This window comes from Arvicola amphibius, chromosome X, assembly GCF_903992535.2.
Source record: "Arvicola amphibius chromosome X, mArvAmp1.2, whole genome shotgun sequence".
NCBI lineage: Eukaryota > Metazoa > Chordata > Mammalia > Rodentia > Cricetidae > Arvicola > Arvicola amphibius.
In genome coordinates this window covers 116,126,400-116,141,394 of record NC_052065.1, presented here as the reverse complement: position 1 = coordinate 116,141,394, position 14,995 = coordinate 116,126,400, and the positions used below count along the sequence as shown (strand labels likewise).

Below are 14,995 nucleotides of genomic sequence, written 5' to 3'. Positions count from 1 at the left end.
TGGAATAATAGTAGGGATCTGTTCCATGTGTATTGTATCACGCTTCACGAGTTTACAGAGCGCTTCCACATTCATTATCTTCTTTGATAGTCATGCCAACCCTAAAGCAGGAATAGTGGCTGTTATTTTTTTTTCCGGTTTCCGAGACGATAAAACATGGGAGTGGAGGTAGTTGTGGGTCTGTTTGCTGTTTTTACCGTCCTCTGACAAGATGAATTAGTTCGAACATTTTCACCCTTGTCTTTTCCCCTGAAAGCAGTTTTCTTTCTATCACCCCTGCCCCTCCCCCAACTTCTTCCCCATTTGACATTGAGGAAGGCTCCATGTGACCCCGCAGCAGCAGAAGGCAACCCAAACAGTTTCGGAGTAGCAAAAGCAAACCACCAACAAACAAAACCAGCGAAGGATGAGAACGAGCACAACTGACAGGCCCCTTTTCGTCGGTCCTGACAAGAGTGGAGCACGTGTGTGTTGGGAGGATGGCATGGGAAGGGAGTGGAGCTTGTGGAGTCTGGAGATGTAGTCTTTGGCCAGTCACCAAAGGTTCTCTTCTGCCTCTGCAATGATACCAGTGACAGAGATGATGCCTCCGCTTGCATTTAATGAAATATAAACAAGCAAGGCAAAAAATACCCAACACAGATAAGCGTCGCTCTGGAAGAATGGAGGAAATACTTTCGCGAGCATTTCCTATGTACCAGGTAGTTTTTAAAAGATGTCATTGAACTTTCACAGTAGTTCTACAGCAGAGATGCTACTTTTGCCCTTCTTTTACAGTGGGAACTAAAACGTGACATAAACTGAGTCCTTGGTCACAGAGTTTCTCTCCTGAGATTGGATAGGTCCATATGGCTGCAGGATCTGAAACGTTAACCATTATCCTAAGTGATGAACCTATGAACCTATGTCTTCTGGTGGATTACAACTACAGAAAAGTTTTTTTTTTTTTTTTTTTTACATCTGAGATTCAAATCTTAGCTTCAAAAAGAAAAGCTTTACTGTTAATATATGTGTCCTCATCCTGGGACCTTCCTTCTTGGCAAGGTTGGGATCACTCTTCTGCAGTCCTCTTGTGCTGCCTTTGGGTAAATTGAAAACCCCACTCTAGACTCTCTTGCACCATGGCTGTCTCTTGATTCAGAGGGAATGAGAGGTGGCTTAGATTCTAGACGTGGAGGTGGAGCTGCATAGATCCACACATTCTGTTGTCTGATCTTTAGCTAGCGGAAGGGCCTGGAGCTTGTGTGAGGTAGCAACCTGGCATCAGAAATAACTTGTGACCACAAGAGTGAGGACCGAACTTACATACTCCTGATACCATCTGACACCAATCACTTTGCTATGTGGTCCTTTGCCTAGACACTGCTGCTCACTAAGAGTCCTTGGGAGTCCCAGTTAATTTTACACCTGTATTCTCTTTGGTTTAGGAACGATCAAAGGAATCATAGAGCATTATTTGAGTAGCTGAAAGCTGCATGAACCCTGAGGGCTTTGCCTTCTTTTTTTGATTGCTCTTTCACAGGCTAGTGCCTTCACTTTTGACCTCAACATCTTACAGTCATTTGGGGGCTATCCTACTGCCTTCGATGGTATTTCAGTCAGAAGATGACCATGGCTTTGGAAAATGTTTTGCTGACCGACACAAATAGTGAGTAATGGTGACTCCTGTCAAATAATGTTTTGGATTCTGAAGGTATGGGGAGAAGTTGCCTATCATTAAATATTTGCCATTTTGTGACCTTATTTTGCTTGGGGGGGGGGAGAAGAAAGAGAGATAATTGATTGCACCTTATATTTTTTGTAAGTCCGTGTATGAAGTTCTGTGAGTATAAACCCTCCCTCACTCATTTGATAAAAATATTAGGTCCCAAACAGATTAGGTTCCCACACAGCCAGTGTATGGAGTAGAATCATAACCCAGTGCCTTTGTCCTTGGCTTCTCAGTCGGCCTTCCATGTCAGCCACATTCAGAGAGTCTGGTTTGATCACATGCTCCATCAGTCCCAGTCCAGCTGGCCTTGGTGAGTTCCCACTAGATTGGCCCCACCGTCACAGTGGATGGGCGCACCCCTTGAGGCCATGACTTCCTTGCTCATGTTCTCCCTCCTTCTGCTCCTCATTTGGACCTTGGGAGCTCAGTCCAGTGCTCCAATGTGGGTCTCTGTCTCTATCTCCATCCATTGCCAGATGAAGGTTCATATACATCTTTTTGGGTCTGGGTTACCTCACTCAGGATAGTGTTCTCTATTTCCATCCATTTGCAAGCAAAATTCAAAATGTCATTTTTTTTTTTTACCGCTGAGTAGTACTCTAATGCGTATATATTCCACAACTTCCTAGACCGGGATGGAGGGGGGAGGACCTTGGACTTCCCACAGGGCAGAGAACCCTGACTGCTCTTTGGACTGGAGAGGGAGGAGGAGGAGGAATGGGGGGAGGGGGAGGGAAATGCGAGGAGGGGAGGAGGTGAAAATCTGTAGTAGTAGTAGTAGTAATAATAATAAAGAAAAAATATATATAAAGGGACTGAGAACCAAAGCTTTTTTTTTTTTTTTTTTTTTTTTTTTTTGTAGGAGCAGCCAGTTCTTTAAGCCATTAGCTAGCTGTTTGGCCCTTAAAATGCTGTAGGAATTCCTACTGCCAGTAAGCCTTTAAGTTACCCACCCACTTGGGCGTGGCCTCTTATACTATATTTGCCAAAGTAAAGCATGCATCTCGCCTCTTTTCTGGCTGTGGGATTTGGTTGTTCTTCCCTGTGCCAGCAGAGGATTATGATCTGTGAGTCTACCTCTAAATAAATAACCTTCTATTATACTCAAAAAAATATTAGGTCCCGTTTGCCTCCTAGGCCTTTGCTGCTTTCTTCTCTCTTGAGATTTGTTAACCTATTCCTCGCTTTTCTTTCTTTTCAGCCTTTCCATACTATACATTTTTTTTTCTGGAAATGGCACGACTATATGGAAAGGGCCTTAAGATGTGACTATAGGAAAGAGGAAGTGTTGACTAGTGTCCCTGATTTGTGTGTTTGCAGTAGGACTATTTTACCCGTATCAGCTAGTTTGCTCTTCTTTCTCCCAGTATGTCTAAAGAGGTTTTGATCAAGTCCGGAGTGATTCTCAGTCACCTCAATGGAGAACTCATCTGCAGAGACTAAATTCATCCTTGTCGGAATGACAAATGACCATCACCTTGCAGTCTCACTTTTTGGACTCTTTTTCGTAATTTATTTCATCACTGTACTGGGAAACCTAGGTCTGGTGGTACTGATTCAAGTCAGCCACCGTCTCCACACACCTATGTATTTTTTTCTCTCAAACCTGTCCTTCCTTGATGTCTGTTTCTCTTCCATCACAACCCCAAAGACTTTAGCCAACTTATTATCTCAGCTACAGGAAGTGTCTTTCTTTGGATGTATGGCTCAAATGGGCTTGTTCATAATCTTCGCTTCTGCTGAATGCAATGTTTTGGCTTCCATGGCCTATGACCGTTACAAGGCTATCTGTCGGCCATTGCTTTACCATATTACCATGTCGAGAGTTCGTTGTCTCCTTTTGGTAGCAGGGTGTTACTTTGGTGGGCTCCTTAACATGGTGGTTGTGACAAGCTCTGTCACACAGCTGTCATTCTGCCAGCCACATGTCATCTCCCACTTCTTCTGTGATATCCCTCCACTGCTGGCATTGGCTTGTTCTGATCCTTGGCTAACCCAGATCTTGGTTGTTGGCTGTGGGGGATTCACCCTTGTCACCTCAGTCACGGTAATTCTTGTCTCCTACATGTCTATATTCATGACTATTTGGGGTATTCCTTCAGTTTCTGGCAAGCAGAAAGCTTTCTCCACCTGTATTTCTCACCTGACCGCAGTTGCTCTGTACTATGGAACAACTATGTACACGTATTTACAGCCCTCACGGCATGGGTCTCAAGCAGGAAATCAGATGGTCTCTGTGTTTTATACCATCGTGATCCCTATGTTAAACCCTCTCATCTACAGTTTGAGAAATCAGGAAGTGAAAGCTGCCCTAAAGAGAATATTGAGGCACAGTCTCTAATCTATTTTGTGTCTCAAAAGATAGTAGATTACATTTTGTTCAACAAAATTACATTTTGTTCAGGATTTTCTTTGCTTTCATATGAAGTCTTGTTAAGAACAACTTAATTACTCTGGCTAAGTGTTTAGGAGTTGTTGTTTAGATGAATAAAAATACAGTAGGGGTAAATTATAATACAATATGTCTACATTTTCTGGGATGATTGATGAGAAATATTTAAGAAAAAACATGTAAGTTGATGTCTATAAATATTTTCATCAAACTGGGGAACTTGTGTAACATTAGTTAGAAGTTAAAATATTTTCCAGACACCAGAGAGGTTAGAAAATATTTAATTTTACCATGTGTTACAGAAGAAAGATGGCAACTGTCCTCCAAATAACATTGTTCTTTCATTCATTTGCTTACATTGAGGATTTACTTGGTGCATTAAAGGTTGAATTAGATTCAGTCTCTATCTGTGGTAAAGATTCAGAAGTTTCCTCTCTGCTTCTCATTATTGAGATTTGTCAGGGTAAATCTTAAAAATACAAAATAGAGGGGACTCACTAATTAGAATTTCAAGATCATTTACAAAGAACAATTGATTGTTGTTTATTGAGACATCCATTTCTGAATTGCACCTGTGATTGCTGTATGCAAATTTTGATTGGAACTAGACCAAGTTCATTGTTACTATTGAATATCCTTTCAACAAGAAACACAAATGTAAATATAACCCCAATTAACTCATTATTCCATGGCTACTCTCCAGAACTTATAATTGTGCAACAAATACATGGTCATTGTTCCATTTTCTAAATTCATTGAGCAAAGCACGTGCATGGATCACATGATGCCCTGTGTTTCATCTTCACCTTTGCATCAGAAAAACATCCCTATTCACAAAACCATCCAAAGAATATAAAACCTTGTTTTTATTTTATAAAACAGAGTAGAATCTAGGAAATTGTTCAAACTCTAACAACAAACTCTGGAGAAATAATTCCATTGTGTCAAGCTGCAAGAAAACACAGAAAATAGTATTTATCTGGAGCCAAAGATCATGGCACATACTTGAAATCAAAGCAGTTGGGAATCAGAGGCAGCAGCATGGTGAACTCAATGTCTGCCTGGGCTGTATAATCAGACTACATCTCAAAATTAAAGACAAAATAAACACACCAGATCCCTATCATTATCAGAAAGCGCCAAATCAATGTATGGTCAGGCACATTCTTTGAATTCCAAGCATATTTTATCTGCAGACTATACTTTTAAGAATTGTGTAATCCATTGGAGCACTGGACTGATGTCTCAAGGTCCAAATGAGGAGTAGAAGGAGGGAGAACATGAGCAAGGAAGACATGGCCTCAAGGGGTGCGCCCATCCACTGTGACGGTGGGGCTGATCTAATGGGAACTCACCAAGGCCAGCTGGACTGGGACTGATGGAGCATGTGATCAAACCAGACTCTCTGAATGTGGCTGACGTGGAAGGCCGACTGAGAAGCCAAGGGCAAAGGCACTGGGTTATGATTCTACTCCATACACTGGCTGTGTGGGAACCTAATCTGTTTGGATCCTCAACTTCCTAGACCTGGATGGAGGGGGGAGTACCTTGGACTTCTCACAGGGCAGGGAACCCTGACTGCTCTTTGGACCGGGGGGAGGGGGAGGGAAGTGGGAGGAGGGGAGGAGGTGAAAATCTGTAGTAATAATTAATAATAATGATGATGATGATGATGATGATGATGATAAAAATAAAAGAATTGTGTAATCTTAGAATTCAATTGTCAATTCATGATTGCCTTCCTCCTATTTCTTATGGAAGTGACATAGTTTACTTGGTTGCTATGACAAGGCAATAATCTGAGAGAGTCCAGATTCAAAAGTCCTTGGTAGTCCCTCAGCACACAAAACATTTAAAAACTGAATATCTTTAAAACCTATTGCTCTTCTTTCCCTGTCTCCCATCTAAGGAAGTGATCCCACATAGCTTTCAAAGCCCCGAGCTAAGACTTAATCATTAACAGCTGCCTTCTCTATATTCATACAAGTACCTCCTTATATTCTAGAATTACTGCATTCCCATCAGTCTCTTTTAAAGTCTCTTGAGTTCATTTTTTTTCTCCACCATCACTCTTCCAGATCGAGGATTTTCTCTATGCTCTTCTAGACTCCTAGACTAGATCTTTTTCTTTCTTTCTTTCTTTTCTTTCTCTTTCTTTCTTCTTTCTTTCTTTCTTTCTTTATTTCTTTTCTTTTCTTATCTTTTTCTTTCTTTTCTTTCTTTCTTATTGCTTTCTTTCTTTCTACTGTAGAAAGCTTTACATTTTTTTCTTTGTTCCGCCTGCCTTTCATTTCCCCTCTCCTTCGAACCCTCTCTCATCATTTTCTCCCCATGCTCCCAATTTATTCAGATGAGGTCTTGTCTTTTTGCTTCCCATGTAGACTAGATTCATGTATGTGTCTCTTATTGTCCTCATTGTTGTCTAGGTTCTCTAGGATTGTAAATTGTAGGCTGGTTTTCTTTGCTTTATGTCTAAAAGCCAATTATGAGTGAATATATATGATATTTGTCTTTCTGTGTCTGGGTTACCTCACTCAAAATAATGTTTCCTAGTTCCATCCATTTGCCTGCAAATTTCAAGATGCCATTATTATTATTATTATTATTATTATTATTATTATTATTATTATTATTGCTGTGTAGTACCCCATTGTGTAAATGTACCATATTTTCCTCATCCATTCTTTGGTTGAGGGGCACTTAGGTTGTTTCCAGGTTCTGGCTATGACAAACAAAGCTGCTATGAACATAGTTGAGCACATGCCTTTGTGGCACGATTGAGCATCCTTTAGATATATACCCAAAAGTGGTATTACTGGGTTTTGAGGAAGTTGTTTCTTAATTTTATGAGAAATTGCCATACTGATATCCAAAGGGGCTGCACCAATTCGCACTTTAATCAGCAATGCAGGAGTGTTTCTTTCATGAAACCACCATGGGTTCCTATCAAATTTGTTTTTCACCTGACAGTCACAGATTTAAATGGTTATTCTGGACTGATGAATAATTGTAAAAGTAGTTAGAAATTACAGTTCAATAATATCAAGCCTTTCATCCTCCACACTGCTTAAATGTTTCCATGTCTTCCCTTTCCACAAGACAAATTCTACACTCCTGAATATAGCACAAAAAGATCTTAACAACTTGTCTAAGTATTAAATTCCAAACTTAAATTCCGTATTGTTTCTAAATAACTTTCACTGATGTTTTAGAGAGAAGTTAAAATTATCCTGTTTTCTAATTGCCCTTCACTTGTCTCTTATAGTCTTATGATGCTTTCACATCTAATGGAATACTCAGTGTTGTAATTAATATTTGTTTTTCTTACCTCGCCTGAAGCCTTTGGAATGATGGAAACGTGTTTGGTTGAATTTTTTCTTAAATCATAGGCCCTAGCACAGGGCCTGGTTACTTAGTATGGGTTAAAAGGAAATTAACAGTTTTGAATTCACTCCCAATATACCTCTTGTCTTATTCAGTCCACTTCTCTCCGCTATATAGTCTGTTGTGCCGTTCAGGAAAAGTTCAAAGTTTTGCCTTCTAGAACACTAGAATCCAGAAAAAATGGGCAGGTTTTTGTGGATCTTATCATTGCCTCATAGTAGGGAATCTAAACCTCTTTTCCTTCAGTCAACCTTTACCTTTCCCTTTTCACCACCATATCAAATCTGATGTCTTCTCTAGATTTCTGTTTTTCTTTAGTCCCTGACAAAAGCATGTATGTAGATATCATCCTTTAATAAACACATCAGTATCACTATTCCACAAACCTGGAAGCCAGAGGGTAATCAGGGCCCACAGAACGAATGGAGAATTGGTAGATTTTAATAATTAGTGCTGTAACATCTTGGAGATCAAAAGCACTATAGTTGTAATCAGTTTGCCAGAAGACAATATAATATACCCATTACCTGGCCCTCACCATCTTTTTCTGAGCCATATCTCCAGAGATTCAATGGCAGAAAAACACTAGATGACTAAAGATGTTCTTTTTAGAGTATCCTTGAGGGAAAAACTATATTCTAGAGACACTCAGCTAGTCAGTGGCAGTGAATAATTAGGATTTCAGGCTTATTGATTCATAGCCAGGACACACTATGTACTACTCTCCTTAATGTGGTATGATGCTTACTACAGCTGGGAGGATATGATGAAATGGACTTCATAGGGCTTGAGCTGCAAACATTAAATTATCATCTCTTCCCTTAGCATGTGAAAATGCCCATTTCCAAGTACAAACCTTAAAAAACCTCCTAAAAGTTCCAGACAGCTACGACCCTCATCAGCTTTCATCATTTTCTCCACAGGAAGTGAATGACTGCAGGGGAAGTATCAAGTGCTTTAGTAATGGATAAGCCTCATACATAGGACTAATGACATAATTTTCAGGTCCATAGATACAAGAAGTAGTCTATGAAGATGAATATCCTTTTTAAAAAGCAGGAAATATTTCTACTAAAGCTCCTCAAATATATAGGTTTATTTCTAAGACTTTTCTTCAACATATCCTGCTGCTTTAAATAGGTTTAATTAGGTGCTCACACCATCTTAGGCACAATGGTGCTTAAGAAGCAAGTGCAGACACGCCTATGTATCTAGTAGCTTTTTCTAAGATTTATAATAGATGTGTAGGGTTCTACCGAGTACCTAGTTCCTTCTGCCACCAGCTGCTGGACAAGAGGACAGTGTTAATATGAGTACTTTACCTATAAGGAATCCTTAACAGTACTACCTATGAGCTTCCAATAACTACATAGAGACTTCTTATTATCATGAAAGCCACAGTTGATACCTTAGGGTTGTTTCTAACTAGCTCTTATAACTTAAATTAACCCATTTCTACATACTGCACTTGGCTTGATGAACGCTATTACCATTTCTCCTGCAAAGACATGCTTTCTCTGTGTCTGGTTGGTGACTCTGCCTTCATCTAAGCATATTTCTCTGCTTTGAAAAATACTGGACTAGCTATTGGTCATTCACTAGCTTTTTATTAAACCAATCCAGTGACACATATTCACAACTATACAAAAATTATTCCACAGTGATTTCCATTTTGTCTAAATAAAAAGAAAAAGATTTTATTTTTAACAATGGTAAGCTATATACAAGAATAACAATTATCAGTAAGAATTATATTTACAATGTCCAGTTCATTTGTATTTGGCAAATTTAGAGAAAATATTTTATTAACCTAGCTTCTCTTGATGAATCCAAAATTTTGTACCTAATTTTCTTTCTATTGAGAACAAGAGAAACTATAGCTATCTAGTCTTTATCAGACTAAGGGAAACTATAACTATCTAGTCTTCAACTCTATCAGAGACATAAGAATGATATATTACCTGAGTAAACAGGAAATTCAGAGCAAGCAACTTCCCAAACTATAAAATGACAAAGACACTTGGCTGCCTGGACATATCAACCGAGGGTTCCTCTGTAACATTAGGGTATCCATCTTTGGCCTATGGTCCTAGAATATCAGACTTTTCTATTAATCAGGAATTATTGAAGGACTGTCCTATCCTATTTTGGAAAAGTTCAACAGAAAGGGTAAGGTCTTCTATAGTGAGTCAAAAAAGCCTGACACATTAACTTGAGGCAGGACCAAGCCCCTCCCCACTTCATCCAGGCTGCCAAGGCATCCCACCATAGGTAATGACTCTAAAAAGCCAGCTCATGTTCCAGGGATAGATCCTAGTCCCACTTCCAGGGGTCTCACAAACAGAACAATCTATACAACTGTCACCCACATGCAGAGGGCCTAGTTCAGTCTCATACAAGTTCCCCAGCTATCATTCTAGAGTCTATGAGTTTCCACTAGCTTGGATCAGCTGTCTCTGTGGTAATCCAGTCATAATCTTGACTTCCTTTGGTCATATTATCTCTTCTTTCTTTGCATGGACTCCTGGACCTCAGTCCAGTGCTTGGCTAGCTATGAATCTCTGCATCCTCTTCTATCAGTTACTGGGTTATGGTTCTATGATGATGGTTAGGATTACAGAGGAAGCGGTGGTTCAGGCACTCTCTCCACTATTGCTAGGAATCTTAGTTGGGGTCATCCTTGTGGATTCCTAGGAATTTCCCTAGCACCACATTTCTCCCTAACCCCATAATGGCCCACTCTATCTAGGTATCTCTTTTATTCCTTCCCCACTCCATCCCTCCTTCAATGTAACCATCCCATTACCTCATGTTTTCATCCCTCCATCACCTCCCCTTTAACCTGATCCCCTGCTTACTCAGGAGATATCATCTATTCCCCCTTCCCAGGGTGATCCATGCATACCTCTTAGGGTCCTTCTTATTACCTAGAATCTCTGGAGCTGTGGGTTGCAGTCTGGTTATCCTTTGCTTTACATCCAGTGTCCACTTATGAGTGAGTACATGCTGTGTTTGTCTTTCTGGGTCTAGGTTACCTTACTCAGTATGATTTCTTCTAGTTTCATCAACTTGCCTGAAAATTTCATGATGTCATTTTTTGTTACAGTTGAGTAATAATCCATTGTATAAATGTGCCACATTGTCTTTATACAATCTTTGGTTGAGGGGCATCTAGGCTGTTTCCAGGTTCTGGATATTACAAATAATGCTGCTATGAACAGAGTTGATAAAGTGTCCTTATGGTATGTTTGAACATCCTTTGAGTACATGCCTAAGAGTAATAATGCTGGGTCTTGAGGTAGATTTATTACCAATTTTCTGAGAAAATTCCATACCGATTTCCAAAGTGGCTGTACAAGTTTCATTCTCACCACCAGTGGAGGCATGTTCCCCTTACTCCACATCCTCTCCAGCACAGGCTGTCATCAATGTTTTTGATTTTAGCCATTCTGACAGGTGTAAAATGATATATCAGAGTCATTTTGTGTTGCATTTCCCTAGTGACTTAGGCTGTTGAGCAATTCCTTAAGTGTCATTCAGCCATTTTAGAATCTTCTATTGAGAATTCTATGTTTAAATCTGTACCCCATATTTTAATTGCATTATTTGGCATTTTGATGCCTAGTTAGTTTCTTGAGGTCTTTATATATTTTGGAGAACAATCCTCTGTCAGATATGGGATTGGTGAAAATCTTTTCCCATTGTGTAGGCTGCTGTTTTGTCTTATTTACTGTGTCCTTTGCCTTGCATAAGCTTTTAAGCTCCTGAAGGTCCTATTTATTGATTGTTGCTCTCAGTATTTGTCATATTGATGTTATATTTAGGCAGGGTCTCTTGTGGTAAAGCATTCAAGGCTACTTCCCACTTCTTTTATGTCCAGTTCAGTGTAACTGGAATGCATGTTGAGGTCTTTGACCCATTTGAACTTGAGTTATATGCATAACGATAGATATGGATCATTTTGCAATCTTCAACATGTTGACATCCAGTTATGCCAGCACAATTTGTTGAGGATGTTTTCATTTTTTCATTGTATAGTTTTGACTTCTTTGTCAAAAATGATGGGTTCATAGGTGTGTGGGTTAATATCAGTTGTCTTCAATTCGATTCCATTGGTCCACAAGTCTATTTTTTATGTCAATGCCAAGCTGCTTTTATTATTATAGATCTATATTAGAGATTGAAGTCAGAGATAAATGGTGCTTCCAAAAGTTCCTTTATTGTACAGAACTGTTTTTAGCTATCCTGGGATTTTTGTTTTTCCATATGAAGCTGAGTTTGTTCTTTCAAGATCTATGAAGGATTGTGTTGAAATTTTAATGGGGGTTGTACTGAATCTGTAGATTACAATTTTTATTATATTGATCTTACCTACCTAAGAGCACAGGAGATCTTACCATTTTCTGATTTCTTCTTCAGTTTCTTTCTTCAAAGAATTAAAGTTCTTGTCATACAGTTCTTTCACTTGCTTGGTTAGAGTTATCCAAAGATATTTTATATTATTTATGGCTATTGCAAATGATGATTTTTTTCTCTGATTTCTTTCTCATCCCATTTATCATTTGTATATAGGATGGCTGCTGTTTTTTTTTTGAGCTAATCTAATATCCAGCCACATTATTGAAGATTTTTATCAGCTATAGTAATTTCCTGGTAGAATTTCTGGGGTCACTTAATGTATACTAATATCATCTGTAAATAGCAAATGTTTAACAACTTGCTTTCCAGTTGGTACCCCTTGATCTCCTTTTGTTGCTTTATTGCTCTTGGAAGAAATTTGAGCACTATATTGAATAGATATGGAAAGAGTGAAAAGCCTTGTCTTGTTCTTGTTTTTAATGGAATCTCTTTAAATTTTTCTCCATTTAATTTGATGTTGACTGTTGGCTTGTCTTATATTAACTTTATTATGTTTAGGCATGTTCCTTGTATTGCCAATCTCTCCAAGACCTTTATTATGAAGGGATGTTGGATTTTATCCAAGGCTTTTTTCAGTAACCAATGAGATGATCATGAGTATTTTTTTCAGTTTGCTTATATGGTGACTACCATATAAAACTGACAAATTTTCAATTTTTGTTCAATTTTGTTGAACCATCCCTACATCTCTGGGATGAAGCCTACTTGATCACGGTTAATGATTTTTTTGATATGTTCTTAAATTTGGTTTGCCAGTATTTTATTGAGTATTTTTGCATCACTGCTCATGAGGGAGATTGGTCTGTAATTCTCTTCTTTTGTTGCATCTTTGTGTGGTTTGGGTATCAGAGTAACTGTACCCTCATAAAAGGAGTTTGAAAATGTTTCTTCTGTTTCTATTATGTGGAACAATTTGAAGAGTATTGGTATTAGCTATTCTTTGAAACTCTGGTAGAATTCTGCACTGAAACCATCCGCTCCTGAGCTTTTTTTGGTTGGAAGACTTTTAATGACTAGTTCTATTTCCTTAGGAGTAATAGTTCTATTTAAATTGTTTATCTTGTCTTGATTTAATTTTGGTATATGCTACCTGTAAGGGGAAACTCCTACACAGCTGAAACTGGCTCCTGAATATCTGCACGAAGCCTTAATCTGCCTTATGTCTTCAGCCAGTTCTGTTTAACATATGCGAATCATGTATGAGAGTTTCTCAATGGTGCCAAGCCTATGCAAAACTTAGTTGGAAAAAAATAAAAATCCTGAGTTATTCCTTATCGAGAATTTGCCTTTGGCATTGTCCCTTTGGAAGCTTAATTAAGATGTTTTGGGGTTATGCAAATCAACTTGCTAAGGTGTAAATTGGAATACAACACAGAAGCCCTGAGTAAAAGGTAAGAATCATTTTAGACTTTTCTAGTTGTTGGGTGGATGCATCTTTATGGACTGAATTGCTTAACCTTTGCTCACCTGATATCAACAGGTACCTATCCAAAAAAATTGTCCATTTCTTTTAAATTTTTCAATTTTGTGGAGTACAGGTTTTTGAGGTATTACCTGATGATTCTTTGGATTTTCTCAGTGTCTTTTTTTATGTCCCCCTTTTCATTTCTGATTTTGTTAATTTGGATATTCTTTCTCTGCCTTTTTGTTAATTTGGATAAGGGTTTGTCTATCTTGATTTTCTAGAAGAACCAGTTCTTTGTTTTCTTGATTCTTTGTATTCTTCTCGTTTTCTATTCTCTATTGATTTCAGCCTTCAATTGGATTATTTCCTGGCATCTGCTCCTCCTGGGTGAGTCTGCTTCTTTTTGTTCTAGAGCTTTCAGGTGTGCTGTTAAGTCACTAGTGTGAGGTTTCTCCAAATTCTTTATGTAGGCATTTTGTGCTATAAACTTTCCTCTTAGCACTACTTCATAGTGTCCTATAAGTTTGGGTATGTTGTGCATTGATTCTTATTGAATTCTAGGAAGTCCTTAATTTATGTATTTCTTCCTTAACCCAGGGGTGATTCAGTTGAGCATTATTCAATTTCAATGAGTTTGTAGGCTTTTTGAAATTTGTGTTGCTGTTGAATTCTAACTTTAAACCATGGCGATCTGATAAGATACAGGAGTTTATTCCATTTGTTTTGTATCTGTTGAGATTTGCTTTGTGACCAAGTATATGGTCAGTTTTAGAGAAGGTTCCACAAGGTGCTGAGAAGATATAATCTTTTGTGTTTGGGTGAAATGTTCTATAGATATCTCTTAAACCCATTTGAGTCATGACATCTGTTAATTCACTTAATACTCTGTTAATATTCTGTCTGGAAGATCTGTACTTTGGTGAGAGTAGGGTGCTGAAGTCTTTCAGTATTCGTATGTGGGGTTTGATATGTGATTTAAGCTTTAGTAATATTTCTTTTACAAACGTGAGTGCCCTTGTATTTGAGGCATAGATGTTCAGAATTGAGACTTAATCTTGATTGATTTTTCATTTGATGAATATGAAATGTCCTTATTCATCTTTTTTGATTACCTTTAGTTTGAAATCTATTTTGTTAGATTTTAGGATAGATAGACCAGTTTGCTTCCTATGTCCATTTGATTGATGTTTTTTCCCAACACTTTACTCTGAAATGATGTCTGTCTTTGAAGTTGAGGTGTGTTTCTTGTATGCAGCAGAACAACAGATCCTATTTTTGTATCCATTCTGTTAACCCATGTGTTTTTATTGACAAGTTGATTCCATTTATATTAAGGAGATTAATGACCAGTGATTGTTAATTCCTGTTATTTTGTTTTGTTTTGTTTTGTTGGTGGTGGTGGTAGGGTGTGTGTTTCCTCCTTTGGGGTGTGCTGATGTAAAGTTACCTATTGCCTGTGTTTTCATGAGTACAGCTAACTTTCTTGGTTTGAAGTTTTCCTTTTAGTACTTTCTGTAGGGCTGGACTTGTGGTAAAATATTGTTTAAATCCGGTTTTGTCATGGAACATCTTGTTTTCTTCATCTATGATGATTGAAATATTTGTTGAGTATAGTAGTCTGGGCTGGCATCTGTGGTCTCTTAGTGTCTGCATAATGTCTGTCCAGGATAGCAGCTCTTAATAT

General features: G+C 38.3%; 1 protein-coding gene across 1 annotated transcript; it reads left to right on the top strand.

The window, feature by feature from the left end:
* The first annotated feature begins 3,128 nt into the window (after nt 1-3,128).
* On the top strand, nt 3,129-4,052 carry LOC119804455 (olfactory receptor 5F1-like). The gene has a single exon (XM_038315869.1). It carries the CDS (start codon nt 3,129-3,131, stop codon nt 4,050-4,052), a length of 924 nt encoding a protein of 307 aa, XP_038171797.1.
* Nucleotides 4,053-14,995: the final 10,943 nt, after the last annotated feature.

Excerpts from the sequence above, each read along its gene's own strand:
- LOC119804455 (XM_038315869.1), top strand. The coding sequence starts at position 3,129 with ATGGAGAACTCATCTGCAGAGACTAAATTCATCCTTGTCGGAATGACA.